The 19,787-nt window shown below is 48.8% G+C and overlaps 1 protein-coding gene and 1 pseudogene across 1 annotated transcript in view; one reads left to right on the top strand and one right to left on the bottom strand.

Moving 5' to 3' along the window:
* LOC102402164 overlaps positions 1 to 6,547 on the bottom strand; it is a 61,578-nt pseudogene extending 55,031 nt beyond the window's left edge.
* Positions 6,548 to 6,747: 200 nt separating this feature from the next.
* The window catches only part of LOC102399461 (death associated protein), a 67,192-nt gene continuing 54,152 nt past the window's right edge, over positions 6,748 to 19,787 (top strand). Inside the window, exon 1 of the mRNA XM_006059764.4 lies at positions 6,748 to 6,957. Coding sequence (XP_006059826.1) covers positions 6,903 to 6,957 — 55 coding nt within the window. The 5' untranslated portion in view covers positions 6,748 to 6,902. The remainder of the gene's footprint in view (positions 6,958 to 19,787) is intronic.

Below are 19,787 nucleotides of genomic sequence, written 5' to 3' on the forward strand. Positions count from 1 at the left end.
GAGAGCAGATGATGGAGAGCTATATGGGTGTGCAGGGGGCACTGAGAAGGCCCTGGATTCTCCAGGCCTGAGGGAGGGCAGCGTTCACATCTCCAACTTGCAGATAAGGAAACTGAGGTTCGGAATGTTTCAGGGACGTAACTGAAGGCACAAAACACACACACACGGAGGAGAGAATCTGCATTTTCTGTTTCTTCTTTGAATACTTTTCCAGTGTTTACAGCATTCATATTAAGTAGTGTCGTAATTCAGTGCCATTTTCCCCAGTATCATTTGGGATGACAAGAGAGCCTTCTTAAGAGAGGAAGGGAAAATTAGCTCCCAAAACTTACTTTAAAAGGCAGCCAGTGGTGGGAGGCAATGGGTTTGGGGCTTAATACTCTGGTTTCTGGTACCAGGATGCACTCAACAGGGTTGTGTCCCACATAAGTCCAACAATCCTTTCTTTTCCCTTTTGTTTGCCTTTTTTCTTGGTAAAAATGGGTCAGCCTATCTTACTCCCAGAAATATGGTGCACTTGTAAGATTATTCACTCAGGAATTCTAATATTTATTGTGTGCACATCCACATAAAGAGTTGTGTCTGACATTTATCCTCAGGATACAGGACTTGTGTGCCTGGACACACACACACACACACACATATGAATACACACATGAACATATAACACACAGAGGGACAAATGTACTTATGAGTGAAAGTAAAGTATCAGAAAAGATTCATGGCCACCTGAATTCATGCCATCTACATTTGTTGTTGCTGTTCAATCACGAAGTTGCATCCAATGCTGCGACCCCATAGACTGCAGCATGCCAGGCTCCTCTATCCTCCATGACTGTGTTTAGTTTTCATTCTGTGTGTAGACCTCATTTGCTGCTCTTCATTTATGCAACAGTTGTGAGAAAGTAAATGTATCAACACTCCAGAATGATGGGGGAGAATGTCTATCTGTGCCCACCCCGGTTTTGGGTGCTGAGAATGCAGCGGGCAAGCTGAACAGGAACTCTCTCCTTGTGGGGCTGAAACGGATTGTGCATCAGAGGTGAAAGACAGCAGTGCCCAGGGAGAGAGATGATTGATGAGGATGAAGACAAAGTGGTGAGAGTCAAGGGCCTGGGCTGCCTTCTCTAGATCAGGACCTTCTCTAGGTCAGGCTAGGCTCTTTCAAACCCTTATTCAAGAATGGGGAGGTGTTAACCATGCAAGAATCTGGGGGAGATGATCCTAGGTGGAGGGAACAGCTAATGTTAAGGCCCAGAGGGAAGGACTAGCTTGTCACATGGGAGGAACATCAGAGAGGCCAGTGTCCAGAGTCGCTGTTACAGAGGGGCTTCTGGGGACAGGCAGGGCCCCATCACCAGGTAGGGGTTGCATTTGGCTGCATGTAAAGATACCATCCACAGAGGGTGGATCTAACAGGGGTTTGTTTTCCACAACAGTCTGGAGGCAGGGTCAGCTGCTCTGTAAAGCCTCCACAGAATCTCAAAGCCCCACCTCCATCTGTCTTCCTGCTCTGCCACCTCTTGCATGTGGCTTATATACCTTTGGTTGCCTCATGGGTGCAGTACAATCACTCTGGCTTCTACCTTCTGTATGAATTCAAGGCCATCTGAACAATGAAGTCAACAGGAAGAAGAGTGGTCCTCTTTCAAAAATGTAGAAACTTCCCCAGAAAACCCCAGTCAAATTCCACTTGTATTTCAATGGCCGGAACTGTCTCTTGACCACTCCTAGCTGCAAGGGAAATATCAGTATTTTTTTTCAAGCTCGATTCCTTAAATAACAGTATTTTCTGCAGTAAAACGCAAGGGATTAGGCAGATACTCCCATCATAATGAATAGTCCGGATTCTCCTTTAGATGGGAAGGTCTCTGTGGGTAGGTGGGTGACTCAGGAGTTCAGGTTCTACATGTAAAACTAGGCACAGCTGTTACACCAGAAGGTCTTGATCAGTGTAGTCCCAAAACAGGTCTCAGGCAAGTATATGGATACTCTCAGTCCTCACTGCAGCCCAGTGGGGACCAGAGCCTCCAGGGCCCCTGGGCAGTTAATTCTTTCCTCAGAAGGTTCCTTACCTCCAGGGTTACTTGCAATATCATGGGTCACTGAATCTAAACTGCCATCACTCTTAACATATGACTTTATGTGCCACTAAGCGGAAAAAAGCCATACCAAAATCAGATTGATTATATTCTTTGCAGCCAAAGATGGAGAAGCTCTATACAGTCAGCAAAAACAAGACCGGGAACCAACTGTGGCTCAGATGATGAACTCCTTATAGCAAAATTCAGACTTAAATTGAAGAAAGTAGGGAAAACCACTAGACCATTCAGGTATGACCTAAATCAAATCCCTTACGATTACACAGTGGAAGTTACAAATAGATCCAAGGGATTAGATCTGATAGACAGTGCCTGAAAACTATGGACGTAGGTCCATGACATTGTACAGGAGGCAGGGATCGATACCTCCCCCAAGAAAAAGAAATGCAAGGCAAAATGGTTGTCTGAGGAGGCCTTACAAATAACTGAGAAAAGAAGAGAAGCAAAAGGCAAAGGAGAAAAGGAAAGATATACCCATCTGAATGCAGAGTTCCATAGAATAGCAAAGAGAGATAAGAAAGCCTTCCTCAGTGATCAATGCGAAGAAATAGAGGAAAACAATAGAATGAGAAAGACTAGAGATCTCTTCAAGAAAATTAGAGCTACCAAGGGAACATGTCATGCAAAAATGGAAACAATAAAGGACAGAAATAGTATGGACCTAATAGAAGCAGAAGATATTAAGAAGAAGTGGCAAGAATACACAGAAAAACTATACCAAAAAAACGGCTTAATGACCCAGATAACCACGATGGTGTGATCACTCACCTAGAGCCAGACATCCTGGAATGTGAAGACAAGTGGGGCTTAGGAAACATCACTAGGAACAAAGCTAATGGATGTGATAGAATTCCAGCTGAGCTATTTCAAATCCTAAAAGATGATGCTGTGAAAGTTCTGCACTCAATATGCCAGCAAATTTAGAAAACTCAGCAGTGGCCCCAGGACTGGAAAGGGTCAGTTTTCATTCCAATCCCAAAGAAAAGCAATGCCAAAGAATGCTCAAACTACCGCACATTTGCACTCATCTCACATGCCAGCAAAGTAATGCTCAAAATTCTCCAAGTGAGGCTTGAATAGTATATGAACCAAGACCTTCCAGATGTTCAATCTGGATTTAGAAACAGCAGAGGAACCAGAGATCACATTGCCAATATCCACTGGATCATCGAAAAAGCAAGAGAGTCCCAGAAAACACCTACTTCTGCTTTATAGGCTATGCCAAAGCCTTTGACCATTGGATCACAGCAAACTGTGGAACACTCTTAAAGAGATAGGAATACCTGACCATCTTACCTGCCTCCTGAAAAATCTGTATGCAGGTCCAGAAGCAACAGCTAGAACTGGACATGGGACAACAGACTGGTTCCAAATTGGGAAAGGAGTATGTCAAGGCTGTATATTGTCATCCTGCTTGTTTAACTTCTATGCAGAGTACATCATGTGAAATGCTGGGCTGGATGAAGCACAGCTGGAATCAAGACTGCCGGGAGAAATATCAATAACCTCAGATATACAGATGACACCACCCTTATGGCAGAAAATGAAGAACTAAAGAGTCTCTTGATTAAAGTGGAAGAGGAGAGTGGAAAAGTTGGCTTAAAACTCAACATTCAAAGAACTAATCATGGCATCCAGTCCCATCACATCACGGCAAATAGATGGGGAAACAATAGAAACAGTGATAGGCTTTATTTTCTTGGGCTCCAAAATCACTGCAGATGGTGACTGCAGCCACAAAATTAAAAAATAAAAGATGCTTACTCCTTGGAAGAAAAGCTATGACCAACTTAGACAGCATATTCAAAAGCAGAGACATCACTTTGCCAACAAAGGTCCATCTAGTCAAAACTATGTTTTTCCCAGTAGTCATGTATGGATGTGAGAGTTGGACCATAAAGAAACCTGAGTGCCAAAGAATTGATGCTTTTGAACTGAGGTGTTGGAGAAAACTCTTGAGAGTTCCTTGAACTGCAAGGAGATCCAACCAGTCCATCCTAAAGGAAATCAGTCCTGAATACTCATTGGAAAGATTGATGCTGAAGTTGAAGCTCCAATACTTTGGCCACTTGATACAAAGAACTGACTCACTGGAAAAGACCCTGATGCTGGGAAAAATTAAAAGCAAAAGGAGAAAGAGGTGGCAGAGGATGATGCTTAAATAGAATCACTGACTCAATGGACATGAGTTTGAGCAGGTTCCGGGAGTTGGTGATAGACAGGCAAGCTTGGCGTGCTGCAGTCCATGGGGTTGCAAAGAGTCAGACATGACTGAGTGACTGAATTGACTGTCTGAAGGGGAAAAAATGAGTCCAGTTAAACTATAACACCGTGTTTTCTAACCCAGAATTTTTTTCCTGTGCTTCTTAGAAATGGTTCTTTTAGACTTAAGTTTTTAACCATATAGCACTCACGGAAATTATTCTTATAATTAATTTGGTTACATGTCCTTCAAGTGTCTATTTAGAATCCAGATCGTCAGTGTCTGTGTATTCCTCAGTATGTTCTATCAATAGTGTTAGTGATGGAGCATCTCTTAAAAGTGTCCCACTATTGATTTCGGATTTTCTTCTAAGCTGCTGACACCTGTCTGCAAGTTTGGATGTGAATGCAAGACAATGACAACTATATCATGACTGCTGCCTGGCCAACAGCTCTCTTGCTAGTAGTGCTACTGAAATGGGGGGAATAGTTCCAGATCCACCTATAGTGTGTGCATTTCTACACGTGCCCTGAAGCAAAGAGCTGGGCAGCACTGGGTGAGACCTCCAGTTAGGGAGGCTGAGGGAGCAGTGGAATGTGAGTCTGGCGCTTAGTGGAGGGACAGGTGTAGAAAGATAGGTTTGCAGATTTGTGATCCACAAGCACACAGATAATGGGCCTCATGGGCCAAGGAAGCCAAAGCAAGGCGGAGAAAAGGGCTGGTGTTGAGCCTTGGGATTCTCAAGTGTTTAGAAACCTACAAGAGGAGCCAACCAACACCACTGAGAATTAGCAGCAGGTATCCAGTCCAAACCCTGGATATCAAGGCAGTGATAGCGAAGCCTGATGTCAGTTAACGAAGAGGGGCACAGTCAGCGAGGTCAAGTGCTGCCCAGAAGTCAATGAGGATGAGAGGTGAAGAGTGACCACTGGACTGGGCAGCAGAGAAGACACGAGTGACATTGATAAATGGACCTTCCTGGTGGGTGGCAGCCTCTGTGGAGCTGGATGACAAACAGATGGATTGGACTGGGTTGAGCAGTGAGAGTGGGTGAGGCGATCTTCAAGCAGCTGTGCTGTCAAAGCTAGACATACGGCCAAGAGAGATCGCGGTGCTTCCATTTCAAAACCACATGACATGTGTGGACACTAACTTAGTACAGTGGGATTGACTGTGCAGGAGAGGAAACAAGTCGTGGCAACGTGCTTGAGAAGGTGAGAAGGACGTGATCCAGGGTACGAGACCAACTCAGCTTTGGGCAGAATCAAGACCCATTGCAAAGCCATCATCTTGGCACAAACACGCAACCTTCCAAAACCTTTATCCAGGTTTCCAGGCTTCACAGCACTGCCTCATCTTCTTTTGGGGGTGGGGGACACCCCCAAATGTCCTGTTTCTAGCATCTTTTCAATAAATCCTGCAGCCATGAAGTTAAAAGAAGCTTACTCCTTGGAAGAAAAGTTATGACCAACCTAGATAGCATATTAAAAGGCAGAGACATTACTTTGCCAACAAAGGTCCTAGTCAAAGCTATGGTTTTTCCAGTAGTCATGTATGGATGTGAGAATTAGACTATAGAGAAAGTTGAGCACCTAAAATTGATGCTTTTGAACTGTGGTGTTGGAGAAGACTCTTCAGAGTTCCTTGGACTGCAAAGAGATCCAACCAGTCCATCCTTAAAGGAAATCAGCCCTGAATATTCATTGGAAGGACTGCTGCTGATGCTGGAACTCCAATACTTTGGTCCCCTGATGGGAAGAACTGACTCATTTGAAAAGACCCTGATACTGGGAAAGATTGAAGGCAGGAGAAGGGGACGAGAGAGGATGAGGTGGTTGGACGGCATCACCGACTCAATGGACATGAATTTGAGTAAACTCTGGGAGTTGGTGATGGACAGGGAGGCCTGGCATGCTGCAGTCCATGGGGTCGCAAGGAGTTGAACACGGCTGAGTGACTGAACTGAACTTCAATAAATCCGGGCTATTCTCGTGCCCCTGGTCGGTCCCCGCTGGTGTCTCATTTCCTAACTGCGGCTCCAGATGTGAGTTGGACGACGTGGCAGACCGGCTGGTTCCCCGACGACGACACGCACCACCAGCCTGGGCGCCGAGCTCTGGAGGCTCAGCTTCCCCACCACGGTCACAGTCCTTCTGGCGGGTTGGCGGACCACCGCCCACGTGGGTGACACCCTCCCGCTGGACTACGCTCACCCAGTCTCCCGCTCCTGCCTAGCCAACATCGCGAGCGTCTACCGACGCACAGCCCTCCCCGAGCCCCCTTCTTCCTCTTCAGCTTCAAGTCTTGGCGTCCTACGTGGCGCTAAGGACTGCGCATGCTCAGTCTACGGGGCGCGCGCGGGGGCCGGCGGGGCGGGGCTGGGCTGGGAGAGCGCGGTGGCGCCACTGCGCAGCCGCGAGTGGGCGGGACCGTGCCACGTCGGCGCGCGCCGGCCGCGCCCCCTCCCGGCGGCCGCGGTCAGCGAGCCTGTGCGCGACCCCGGAGCGCAACGCGCGCGCTTCTCGCTGTCGGCGCGCTTCCCTCCTGGCCGCCCGAGCCCGCCGCCGCCTAGGTCCGTCCGAAACCGGCTTCGCACCATGTCTTCGCCTCCCGAGGGGAAGCTGGAGACGAAAGCTGGACATCCGCCCGCCGGTACGGACGCATTCCCACTTTCTCTCCTCTCGCGGGTCCGGAGGGCGGGCTCGAACCCGCGGGCATGGGGCGCGGGGCACGCGGGGCGCCGGGCGGGGAGGCGGCGGCCCGCCGGTCCGCTTGTGCGGTCTGAGGTAGACTCAGCCCCGCGCGGGCGACACCTGTTGTCTTTACGCGAAAACATCGCAAGTCCGTGGGAGTTGCGTGCAGATTAGACTGACTTGAAAGAAGCCCAGCCGAACAATGTGTCCCCAAAAGTTTGTGCGGTGAATGCTTCCTTAGAATGCACAGATGCTTTACAAAGGAAAACGAGGAGCCGAAACAATGACAAATCACAGAGTTCTCAGCGTCTTGGCGATGATTAATTGTAAGCTGACAGCATTACAAAAAAGAACCAAAGGAGTGGAAATCTTTTTTTTTCTCTCGTTAACCACTCAATATGACTTTTTTTCCGCCCTCCAGTTTCTTTCTCATTCTGCTTTTCCTCAAAAGTGGTTTTGTTTTTTTTGTTTTGTTTTGTTTTGCTTTTTGTTTCTGTACATCCTAAACTTCTGCGACAAGAAAGTTAAATGCTGGAGTCTTTTTCTTCCAAAATGAGACTCTGAGCAGCCTTTATTTTCATATCGTCTCCTCCCCCTTTTGAGCACAGTTCCTGTTTGCTCTTTCGAATCTGCCCAAACCGGTCGATTGCTTTTTTCACCTCTCCTTTGAAATGACCATCAATCCATATGGAAGGGCACTGAGGGAATCAGAGGTGACTGACTCCCAGTGGCTTCGGCGTGTGGGGTTTTTAGGGTCTCCATTCCACACGTCAGTGAAGAGGATCAATTCAGTCTGCTAGTAACAGAGGCCTGAGCCAAACATGGCTGCTTTCTGTGGAACATTTATGCCATCTTCTTGTTGAAGGAAAGATTTCCCCAATTTCTGCCTGCCGCCCCCACCATAGGGCACTAATTCTTTGTCTCCACGGTGAATAAAGCAGTTCCTTAACATATGTTGCATTCCAGCGTAGGTCATACTTTTCATTAGTGAAACAAGCTCTCAACAGCAAGACAGGCACCAGAAAAGAAAAATGGCTAACCGATGCATGGTGTGGAGGGGGGGTGGGGGGCGGCGGGTGTGAGAGGCATGGGATTTTAGAAAATAGTTCCACTGTAATGGAAAATAGACTTTGGGGGCCTCTGTGTTGAATTCGTTTTAAGTTAAAAAAGAACTTCAAAGCGTTTCCTTTCATGTTAACTCTGGCCTATAAGTCCTACCACTGCGGGTTCATGCCCAGCTGCCTGATGACCTGGGCAGCCAGGCAGGAGGGAACACCTTCGTTTACACTGGTGACCCTCAGCCACGCCGCCGCAGTCTGCCTGGGGCTCCCCTGTCCCCGAGGAGTGAGTAGCTGTAGAATGTCCGTGTTGGGATGATACCAAAGCAAAGTGGCAGTAACTGCATACAGAGACAGCCATATGGAGATCTTTAAGACCGGAGGAATAAACTGTTGCTATTAACTCCCTGGGAGAAATTTCATGAAGGACTCTGAGTTTTCTCTGAATTGTAAACAGTTAGGCTGTGTGAATCACGAATTAAGTATCTTATTTATGTCCACGGAGAAGGGAGCCAATGTATTTGTGCTGGCATAGCGGTGAACTTGAGTTCTGAGTGTGAGGCTGGTCACTTCTCTAGGGCTCGGTTTTCCTAATCCGTGAAATGGGAGGTTTGTGCCAGATGGTCCCTGAGGAGGAAGCAGGGCAGAGCTGCCTTTCTGTGCTTGATGTCACCGTCTATAGGATTGGAGCCCAGGGACAGTCAATGCCTCAGGTAAACTCCTCCAGTGACTTCAGGTCAGTGACTCTTAAGGCTTTGAGACCCCAGTCCAGCAGGAGCCGCTAAGGAAGCCGTCACTGTCATCTTGGCTTTCGCAAGGGTGGTCACACTTGGCCAGAGCTGGAGGAAGGGCCTGGCATCCTGGCCCGGGGGTGCAGGTTAGAAAGAAACCTTTCGTTGGTTGCAGTGTCTTGCCTCTCAGTTAGTACTGCACAGAGACCTCTGCGTGGAAGCCTTTTCTGGTAGAAAGGTCTGGGTGGTCTTGTTTACTCCAGCATGACCAGAGAACAGACAGTTCTGCAGAGTAGATGTTAAAAGAAAAAAAAGCATCTACTAATAAAGGGTAATCATCACGGATAGCCCAGAACCCAGTTCCTAAGTCAAAATAACAGCCTTGAAACGTTGGGAACACTTTCATTAAGTGCTTAAGTTGGATGATAAAATCTTGTGCCTAAGTCTGCAATCGAAAACAATAAAATTCTCCTCCGTGACTCTCTTCACGTTCTTTTGTGTTTTCTCATTATTGTTCTCTGAACCAGGTATGCTTCTCTGCACTCCACAACTTCTACCTGTCTGCCTGTGCCCCTTGCTTCTGGGCTGGGTCCCGTTGATGAGCAGGGCCTGGTTCTGTGATACCTAAGAAATAGCTTGTGAGTTTCTCCAGATCCTCTTACTGCCTCTCACTTCCTCCCTGGCACGCGAGGCCCACACCTTCCCTCCACTGCTGAGCTGTCTCCAGCGTGTCCTGGTGGTGCAGGCGGGACTCTCAGCCAGCTTAGGCAGCAGCAGCATCATGGAAATCGTAACTCATATTTGCCGAGTGTTACAGGGCGTGGGGTGCTTCCCGGGTGGCACTAATGGTAAAGAACCCGCCTACTAGTGAAGGAGACGTAAGAGATGCAGGTTCCATCCCTGGGTCGAGAAGATCCCCTGGAGGAGGGTATGGCAACCCACTCCTGTACTCTTGCCTGGAGAATCCCATGGATGGAGGAGCCTGACAAGCTATGGTCCAGAGGGGTGCAAAGAGTCGGACATGACTAACTTAGTATGTGTGCATGCTTAGGGTGTGGGGTATGGGGAGAAAAATCACTTTGCCTTTATTCTTCTAGGTTTCTGGCTGAGATCCCCCTTATGATAAAGAACAGACTAATAAAGAAAAAGAAGCAGTTGAATAACAAATATCAGTCCTGTATGCATAGGAGATGCTCAAGAAAAATGAGTGACTCCCAAGCCCCACCTTAAATACTAATGATAAAACATGCCCTAAAACATGCCCTGGAGAGGAGGTTCCCCTTGTGGGAGGGAGCCAGGAAATGCCTGGTAAGCCAGGGGAAGGTCGTTGCAGAGTAGGATTCTCCTGTGACTTAGTCATCTTTCTCTTCTTGTTACAGAGAAAAAGAGATACTTACACATGGAGATCTCCCTTACGAGTGTAAAAGTTCCCAGCAAGGGTGACTTCTCTGTATCCAGCTTTTCCTTGTGTGCTGTTTCTTAATCAACTCAAAATCATACTTGCCCAAGAGGCAGGTTTTGGGGGTGGCAGCCTGCTCCCCTTCACCAGTCAGTTCTAAGTGCTTGGCACTAATGAACAGTCACCTTGCAGTTGGGATCAAGGGGACAATGCCGTTTTTAAACCTGGCCAAGCCCTCTGGGGTGTTGCCAACACCCCGAAGTCAGTGACTTCAGGGTGGCGCCCCTGGGCGGCAGGGGGGCTTTGCCTCCTAGAACCTCAGCTGCTGCTGCTGAACCTCAGCAGCCCTTCTCAAAGGGGCTCCATTCTTCACCAGGCCCTCCTCCCGGGACGTGAGGTTAATGAGGCTCCTAAAGAGCCCCGGAGGAAGGGGTCTGTGTGCATAAATACAGAGTCCACCCACTGAGTGCTGGTGGGCACTGCCTGGCATCCTGTGATGTGCTGGTGGCTGGGTCCTCTGTAAAAGTAGCCAAGTCTTCATGATTTGAGAGCTCGCCACTGCTCTCGGCAACCAAGTATTTGTGGAGAAATGAGATGAGATTGCTGCTTTTCTGGGAATTCTTGTAAATAACAGATGAACCGAGTGAGTGAGGTTCTGTTTCATCTAATAGCAGAACTCTGATCCCCAGCAAAAGGGGGGACTTGGTGACAGGCCACACTGTGACTCACTCCTGCCGTGAGTTTCTGGCAGTGGTGGGAATAACGTCTCTTCATAACATACGTTTTGCCAGCCCTGGTCCCCTCCCATTTCCCCAGGGGACGCAAACCGTATGTCAGGAAAGTTCTCATAAATCTAATACGTGATGGCTTGAAGTGTTACTAATCTTATGTGTGGTTTCCTTTCAAGAGTAGACTTTATGTCCCTTCTAGAACTGAGTCAAATGGAAATACAAACACGATTCTATTCATTATAGTGGAAAAAAGACCATTTTGTTTTTCTTCAGTAACTTCAAAATAATTCAGTTCTCTGGTCTGCTGATCATTCAGGGGGCATTTAAAAGGTTGTGGGTGACACTTCCCCCTGAATTACCTCCCTTTGGAGGTTTCGTATTATCCAGGCCACTCTGTTGCTAGAAAGGCAAGACTGATTTGGTTTTTATTGTATTAGCCATGAAATCAAAGGTGTGCTAATCATGACCCCCAGTGTGCTCAACCCAGTCACACTGATCAGCGCTTGAAGATACAGGACAGAGGTGTCTGCCTTTGCTCCTGTGTGAGTGTGCTCTGTCGCTAAGACATGTCCGATGTCCGACTCTTTGCAACCCCATGGACTGTAACGTGCTAGGCTCCTGTGTCTATGGAGTTTCCTAGGCAAGAATATTGGAGTAGATTGCCATTTCTTCCTTCAGGGGATCTTCCCGACCCAGGGATAGAACCCACATCTCTTATATCTCCTGCAATGGCAGGCAGGTTTTTTTTTTACCACTAGCGCCAGTTGGGAAGCTCGCCTTTGCTCCTGAGATGCCAAGTAAAAAGAGAGACCCTTTTAGTCACGGCATTTTTTTGTTTTTTTCAAGAGCTTCCAGTTAGGGTGGACCAGGCACTTGTATGACGTGTTTAAGATTTCCCCTCTGTGCTCTGAGACTTTGGCTGACACATGCCTCCTCCCCCTCATTTCTGTGAGTGTCCTGTTCATTTCAGAAGATGCCTGCACACTCTTACTTGGTCTTGTGAATGGCCTCCCCTTCCCAGCTTCATAGACTCTTCTGTTTGTATAGGGACTATACACTTTTGTATCAGGTCCTGTATTAGTTACAGTTATATCAGCTGAATTACGTTGTATTCACTGTTGTAACAGACAGGTCCAAATCGCAGTGGCTGAACAAGTCAAGGTTTGCTTCTGTCCCAGGAGGCCCTCCAACCAGGGGAAAAATGCAGAGGGCGAGGCCCCTCCTGTCCAGCGTGTGGACTCCTCGGAGGGGACTGAGTGCAGGCCGAGGTGTGGGGGCCTGGAGATGCCACCTGCAAATGCCAGGTGTCACTGTGTTAGTTTCCCGTGGCTGCTGTAGCAAAGGACGATAAACTTTGTTGTTTAAAACAACACCACTCTATCGTCTTACAGTTCTGGAGGTGAGAAGTCCAAAATGAGTCTCACTGAACAGACATTATCATCACTGGACAGACATTTGCAGGGCTGGTTCATCTGGCGGTTCCAGGGGAGAACCCCGTTTCTGCCGCTTCCACTTTCCAGACGCCCCCACGCTCCTGGGTGCACGGCCTCTTCCTGTATCGCAACAGTTGGTCCAGCCTTCCTCACAGTAGGCACGCTGATGCTCCTGTGTCCCTGTCTCACATTTCAGGTTCCCCTTGTGAACACAGTTGCCCAGCCACGTAATCTAGAATAGCCTTCTTATTTTGAGGTCAGCTGATTAACAACTTCAGTACCATCTGCAACTTTAATTCCCCCTTGCCAAGCATAGTCACAGGTGGGGGACTAGAGTGTGGCCAGCTTGGTGGGGAGGGGGACATTGCCCTGCTTACCGCAGTCTATTTTCCTTGGAATCAGCCACGACCCAGGTAAATGGCCCCACTCTCACTGCAGGGGAGACTGGAGTCGTGGTCAGTGAACACTCGGGCTGCCTGTCCCCGAGAACCTCCAGGCAGGGATCTTGCTCTTCCCTGGGCTTTCTGAAACCAACCTCCCTGAACTCAAGAGTTTCCCCTGCGTCTGCCTCTCCCACTCCTCACCTTTGGACCAGCCACTGTCTGGCAGGTCTTGGCCCCGTCACCACACAAGCTGAGCACCAAAGAATTGATGCTTTTGAACTGTGGCCCTGGAGAAGACTCTTGCCAGTCCCTTGGACTGCAAGGAGATCCAACCAGTCCATCCTAAAGGAAATCAACCCTGAATATTCATTGGAAGAACTGAAGCTGAAGCTCCAATACTTTGGCCACCTGATGGGAAGAGCTGACTTCCTGGGAAAGACCCTGATGGAGGCCACAAGTTGAAGTAGCCATCAAAGGATAAGATGGTTGGATGGCATCACCGACTCAGTGGACATGAGTTTGAGTCAACTCCAGGAGATAGTGAAGGACAGGGGAGCCTGGTGTGCTGCAGTCCATGGCACCATAGAGTCGGATAGGATTGAGCAACGGATAGGATTGAGCAACTGAACAACGACCAGGCACTCTGACCTCTGGGTCACAGCCGCAGGGGGATGGAGCCCGCACTGCGTGGAAGACCGAAGGCCTCTCTAGTCCCAGCCCACGCGCGAGGTCTCTGAACCTCACCCCACCTCTGGAGAGCGAGCGAGGTTCCTCCGTGTCAGTTAAGGGCCTTCCCACCCTAACACCTTTCGCCTCTTAGTGGAGAATAGCAGTTTCCCTTCTTTCATCCTCTGTTTTCTCAGAGAGGAAGCCATCAGGGGTGCAAGTTCAGCAATTTATCGGGGACTCATTTTTTCAGGCAAGCATCACCCGTTGTGGAAAGCCCCTGTGGGGACTGACTGAACGTGGCCGCGGGGCTGGGGAGCTCCCGGGGTCCCCTTAACTCAGAGCCGCTGCCCCTCTTTCTCCCACTCCTTGCAGTGCGCCCCTCACTCAGGACGCCAGCCTCCCCGGATGGGCGTGGCTTCTTTGCTGGCCAAGGAGACCCCTCTCCCGGTGGGGCCCCTCCTCTTCACGAAGAATGACCGCCTCCCTGTGCCTTGGCCCCACCCACTGTCCCCATCCCAGGGCCGTCCGGTCTCGTGCCCACTTCGCTTTCCGGCCACAGCGCTGCTCTACCTGGGAGGATTTGGTTCACCCCTGATCTGCACTTTGGGCGTCTCTGGTTTGCTTGCCTTTTGTTCTCACCGGAACAATTCTCAGAGCCTTTCCTGGCTTCTTTTTGGTGGGTTTGCTTTCCTTTGAATCACATTTCAATAGCACTTCCCAGCAAGAGCAAAGGGAAGCCTCTGCTCGGGGGTCCTGCCCTGCTGGTCCCCGGGGCTGGCCCCTCCCTGGCTCCGGGCGCTCTTACCGTCTCAAGCCCGCTGGGGACACCCTCCTCTTCACCCTGCCTGGCCTGCAGCTGTGGGTCTTCCTGGCCTGCTGTTAAGGGGATGGAGCCGTCTGTTGGGGACCCTTTCACAGCCAGGCACCCCTGCACCTCAGGGGGCTGCCCCTCCCCAGGGCGCACTGCCCTTGGTTGCTTCCTCTCCTGACAAAGGCCGAGGTTTCCTCCGCCCGCTTTGCTCTGTGGGCAGGAAAAGCTGCTTCACAGAGAGCTTTCCACCTCAAACGCACTTTCTTCCTGGGCAGGTTGGGCCTAGAACCTGCCCGGAGGCATCTCTCTGAGGAGCAGTGATGCCCTGTTTCCTGGAATGTTCAAGCAGGAAAAGGCCTGTGGCGTGAGATTAAGGGCACCGGCTATGGAGGGCAGAAGCTTCCTCTGCTCGCTGTGGCTTCCCCTCCTCCTGGGCTTGGGGTTGGGGTGTGGTCTGCACCACAGGGTTAGGGTGAGGTGGGTGGGGTGGTAACTGGCCAGTGGTTAGAACAGGGCCTGGCACGTGGCCACCCAGTGGGAAGGGTTATCCAGGGTCCTCAACTCTTCCAAAAGCTTTCTTACATGGTGATGGGCTGAGGACAGTCCTGGAGGTGGTCAGCTGCTGGGGCGGGGAGTCCCTCACCATGGAGGGTGCACGGCTCGCTCAACGATCTGGTGTTCAGGTCCTGCCACCCCCACTTCACACAGAGGAAACTGGGAGGAGGTGGTAAGCCGCCAAGGACACACACAGAGGGCTCTGAGCGCTGGATGCTCAGTGTTAAAACAAACCTTAATAACAAACTTAACTAGCTTAATAACAAACCTAGACAGCATATTAAAAAGCAGAGATATTACTTTGCCAGCAAAGTCAAAACTATGGTTTTTCCAGTAGTCATGTATGGATGAGAGAGTTGGACCATAAAGAAAGTTGAGCGCCAAAGAATTGATGCTTTTGAACTGTTGTGTTGGAGAAACTCTTGAAAGTCCCTTGGACTGCAAGGAGATCCAACCAGTCCATCCTAAAGGAGATCAGTCCTGAATATTCATTGGAAGGACTGATGTTGAAACTGAAACGCCAATCCTTTGGCCACCTGATGAGAAGAACTGACTCCTTAGAAAAGACCTTGATGCTGGGAAAGATTGAAGGCAGGAGGAGAAGGGGATGACAGAGGATGAGATGGTTGTATGGCATCACCAGCTGGATTGACATGAGTTTAAGCAAGCTCCAGGAGTTGGTGACGGACAGGAAAGCCTGGTGTGCTGTAGTCCATGGGGTTGCAAAGAGTCAAACACGACTGAGCAACTGAACTGAATGCGAGTAGCCAGGAGCTGAGCATTTGTGGGAGTCAGGCCTTGATGGAGGTGTTCCATGTGGGCTCCCTCTTCAGTCCTCAGAAAACCCCTGGGGGTAGAGCATTGCCACCCTTTCTTCACAGATGGGACCCTGAGGCAGAGTGCCGGCAGCTTGCCCAGACACACAGACACACAAACACATGCACATGTAGAGCTGGCACTTGAACCTGGGGATCTGCTCCCAGAATTCATAACTAAACCTTAACTTCTGCCCAGGACTCCTACCAAGAGGAAGCTTGTTATTCTTCACATTTGAAGCTCACATTTGAATAACAACCATCACAACAAAAGTCTGTTTTGTTTTTTACTACTGTCTCAGAAAAATACTTGCATTTGCAAATGATTCTGCAAAGATTTCTGCAGAAGTAACTCTTCCTTTGTATTTCTGACCAATGAAGGGTCCTAGTGACAGTGATAAAACAATCGATAAATATATGCTGTCATATTTTTTGGCAGTCATGCAAGTTAAAATGAATCTGTCTCAGCCTTGAGTTATTATTATTGCCACTTTATTGCAGCATTAATCACCACCCATACTGTGAGAGATTGATGAAGTTAATTGTTTTTAGAAACTGGATTAAATGAAGTGCTGAAATGGAGGTGTGGGTCTGGGAGTGTGTGCCTACTTCAAGAGAGGAGTGGACAGGCTCCCTGCGAGCTTCTCAAGACTTGATTATTTTGAACATCACCTTGACATTCATCATCTGTTCCTTTTATAGTGAGTTGCACACCCTTTTTACTTTTAGCCAGTTGATAGAATACACCCGGGACTTACAGTGTCAAGGTGTTTTGTCTGCCAAGTTGAAATGATTCAAAGATTATTTTTAAATGGGCATCTGTATTACTATGTGCAGGCTGCTATAACAAAATAGCACAGACTGGGTGGTTCCATCAACGGAAATTTATTTTCTCACAGTCGTGGAGGCCAGGAGTCCAAGATCAAGGTGCCAACAGGTGTAGTTTCTCCTGAGGCCTCTCTCCTTGGTTTGCAGATGGCCACCTTCCCTCTGTGTCCTCATGTAGCTTTTCCTCTGTGCACGTGTGTCCCGGGTGTCTCTTCCTCTTCTGATAAAAAGACCAGTCCTATCAGATTAGGGCCACCCTGTGTGTGTGTGAGTGTGTGACTCTGTGTGTATGTGAGTATAAAGTCAGTTGTGTCCGACTCTCTATGACCCCATGGGCTGTAGCCCGCCAGGCTCCTCTGTTCATGGGATTCTCCAGGCAAGAATACTGGAGTGGGTTGCCATTCCCCTCTCCAGGGGATCTTCCCAACCCAGGGATCAAACCCGCATCTCTTATGTCTCCTGTATTGGCAGGTGGATTCTTTACCACTGCACCAGCTGGGAAGCCCTAGGGCCACCCTAACAGCCTCTTTTTCACTTGATTAGTTCTCTGTTTTTTAGCTGCACTGGGTCTTTGTTGCAGCATGCAAGCTTTCTCTAGTTGAGGTGCCTAGGCTTAGTTTTCCCGCAGCATGTGGGATCTCAGTTCCTGAACCAGGATCAAACCCAGATAGATCCCTTGCCTTGGAAGGCAGATTCTTAACCACTGGGCCACCAGGGAGGTCCCCTTAATCACCTCTTTAGAGGCCTGTCTCCACACCCAGTCAGGTCTAAAGTTCCAGAGATCAGGGCTTCAGTGTACGAACTTGGGGAGGTCATAGTTCAACTCATAACAGCACCTTTGATCCATTTCTTATGGACATGGGATAGGAGTGGGATAAATGGGGCAGGAAAATGCTTTTTTTTTTTTTTTTAATGTTTAATGGGACAATTCTAGCCTTATTGTTCAAACAAAAGCATTCATAATCTTACATTTCAAGAGAGTGGGTAAAGAATAATGTAAACATAATTGTAGAATTTTCAGTCTCCATTTCTTAAGGTTTGGCAGGCTTCATAACCCTGGAAATCTTGAGAAGCCACCTGAAAATGGTATTTTTGTTTTCTTTTTCTTCTTTAAATCTTAGCCCAAAGTGAGGGTGATCTCTAGGAGCAACACCCAAAGAAGAAACTAAATTGAGAACGGTTAGTCTGAGCCTTGGGCCCCCAAGAGGCAGGAAGTGACTTGGTGTCTCCTCTTCTTCTGATAAGAACACCAGTCGTGTTGGGCTTCCCTGGAGGCTCAGATGGTAAAGAATCTGCCTGCAATGCAGGAGACCTGGGTTCGATCCCTGGGTAGGGAAGATCCCCTGGAGAGGGAACAGCTACTCACTCCAGTGTTCTGGCCTGGAGAATTCCACAGACAGAGGAGACTGGCAGGCTACAGTCCATGGGGTTGAAAAGAGTTGGACATGACCGAAGCGACTTTCACTCATGTTCAATTAGGCAACCTCCCCCCTCCACAACACACACACAGCCTCATTTAATTTAAGACCCCAGCTACAAGCTGGGTGCTCAGAAGCCAAACCCGTGCAGAAAGGGTGCAGGAAAAGTGTCCAGCAGCACAGTGGGTTGATGAGGAAGCTGGTGTGTTTCAGCCTGGCCTCCAGAGGGAGAACTGAGTCTCCTTGAGAATTTGTAACTGCAGATCTGCCTGTACATGGGCAGTCTGTTCAGATTTACACTTTGGTCTTTCCTGTCCTGAGAAATCAGATGTAAAAAGGATTTCCTGCTGCCCTTAGCCTTGGTTTGACAGAAGCATGCATAGCATCTCTCCAAGGGGTGCTGCCTAGACCACCCCGGTGGATCCCCACAGACAGGCTCACTGAAGACGCTCCCCCTAAATGAGCCAGATTCAGAAAAACGAACAGTGGGGGTGAGACTCCTGATGATAAAATAATTACATAGGACTTCCCTGGTGGTACAGTGAATGGGAACCCACCTGCCAATGCAGGGGTCACTGGTTTGATCCCTGGTCCAGGAAGATTCAGCATTCTGTGGAGCGACTGAGCCTGTGCCCCACAACTTCTGAGCCGAGCTCTGGAGCCTGCGAAGAGCAACTCCTGAGCCCATACTCCACATGAGAAGTCACCTCCGTGAGAAGCTTGTGAACCACAACTAGAGAGGTGCACAGCCCCAACTAGAGAAGCTTGTGAGCAGCAACTAAGACCCAGCACAACCAAAAATTAAAACTAAAAAAATTAGGTATACAACCATAAGACAAGTATGCCTAAAATGATAAAATGTATAAACATGGGAAACAAGTAAAATGCTCTCAAATAAAGACCAGATGAATTCGAGGGGGGAAATGCTCTAGAAATGAAAAGATAAAATGATTGGAATCAAAATCAGTCAGGATAATTATTCCTACTTCAAAAAATTTCAGGATAAAATCAGATTTTTGAGAGAATTACTGGACAGGATTATACTTCTTTCTTAACAAATGGAATATCCACACTGAAAAGAAGTGGTGGTGGCAGCAGGGAGAATCTCATCCCAAACCTAGGCCAGCAGACATGTCATTAAATGCAGTCTTTTATTTCTCATGCCTCTGCTTTACCTTCCTCTGAGCGAGTGCCTCTCGGTACCACTGGCCATGCTGCAGCCATCAGCAGCTTTCTGAATTCTCCCAGGGAAATTGAAAACTAATAAACCTCAAGTGTATAAGCCTCAAGGTGTCTCACATTCTCCTTCCTGTTTGCAGCATCACAAAGCAGTCCTGAGCTGTCATCAGCAGGGTCCAACTTAAATTTGGCTGTACCAACTCAATGGACATGAGTTTGAGCAAACTTCAGGAGATAGTGAAGGACAGGGAAGCCTGGCATGCTGTAGTCCATGGGATCACAAAGAGTCAGATGAGACTTAGCAACTGAACAGCAAGAACAGCTTAATTTGAAACACTGGAGGAAGTGGCCTGACCAGCTGGCTGTACTTTGTGATCGAAGCAGGACTGTGACAGAACATGGAGTGGCTGTCCTGGGGCAGAGGGGGAGGGGGTGTGGGTAGGTTGGGGGGTGCGTAGTGCTGTGAGCCCCACATACGAACCCTGGACAGTGAGCTCAGTTAGCAGAGTCTGCTTTCCATAAGTGCTGGGAAGCTGCCGTGCACCTCTGTCTTAGTCTGTTTGGGCTGCTACTACTGAATACCATCGACTGGTGGCTATAAACAATGGACATTCTGGAGGCTGGAAGTCCAGGGTCAGGCCAACAGCAGATTCAATGTCTGGTGATGTCCTGGTTCACAGATAACTATATTCTCTGTCCTCCCTGGCAGAAAGGGTGAGGGAGCTCTCAGGGGTCTCTTTAGGAGCGCGCTAATCCTGTTCATGAGGGCTCCACCCTTA

Source organism: Bubalus bubalis, chromosome 19 (assembly GCF_019923935.1).
Source record: "Bubalus bubalis isolate 160015118507 breed Murrah chromosome 19, NDDB_SH_1, whole genome shotgun sequence".
Taxonomy (NCBI): Eukaryota; Metazoa; Chordata; class Mammalia; order Artiodactyla; family Bovidae; genus Bubalus; species Bubalus bubalis.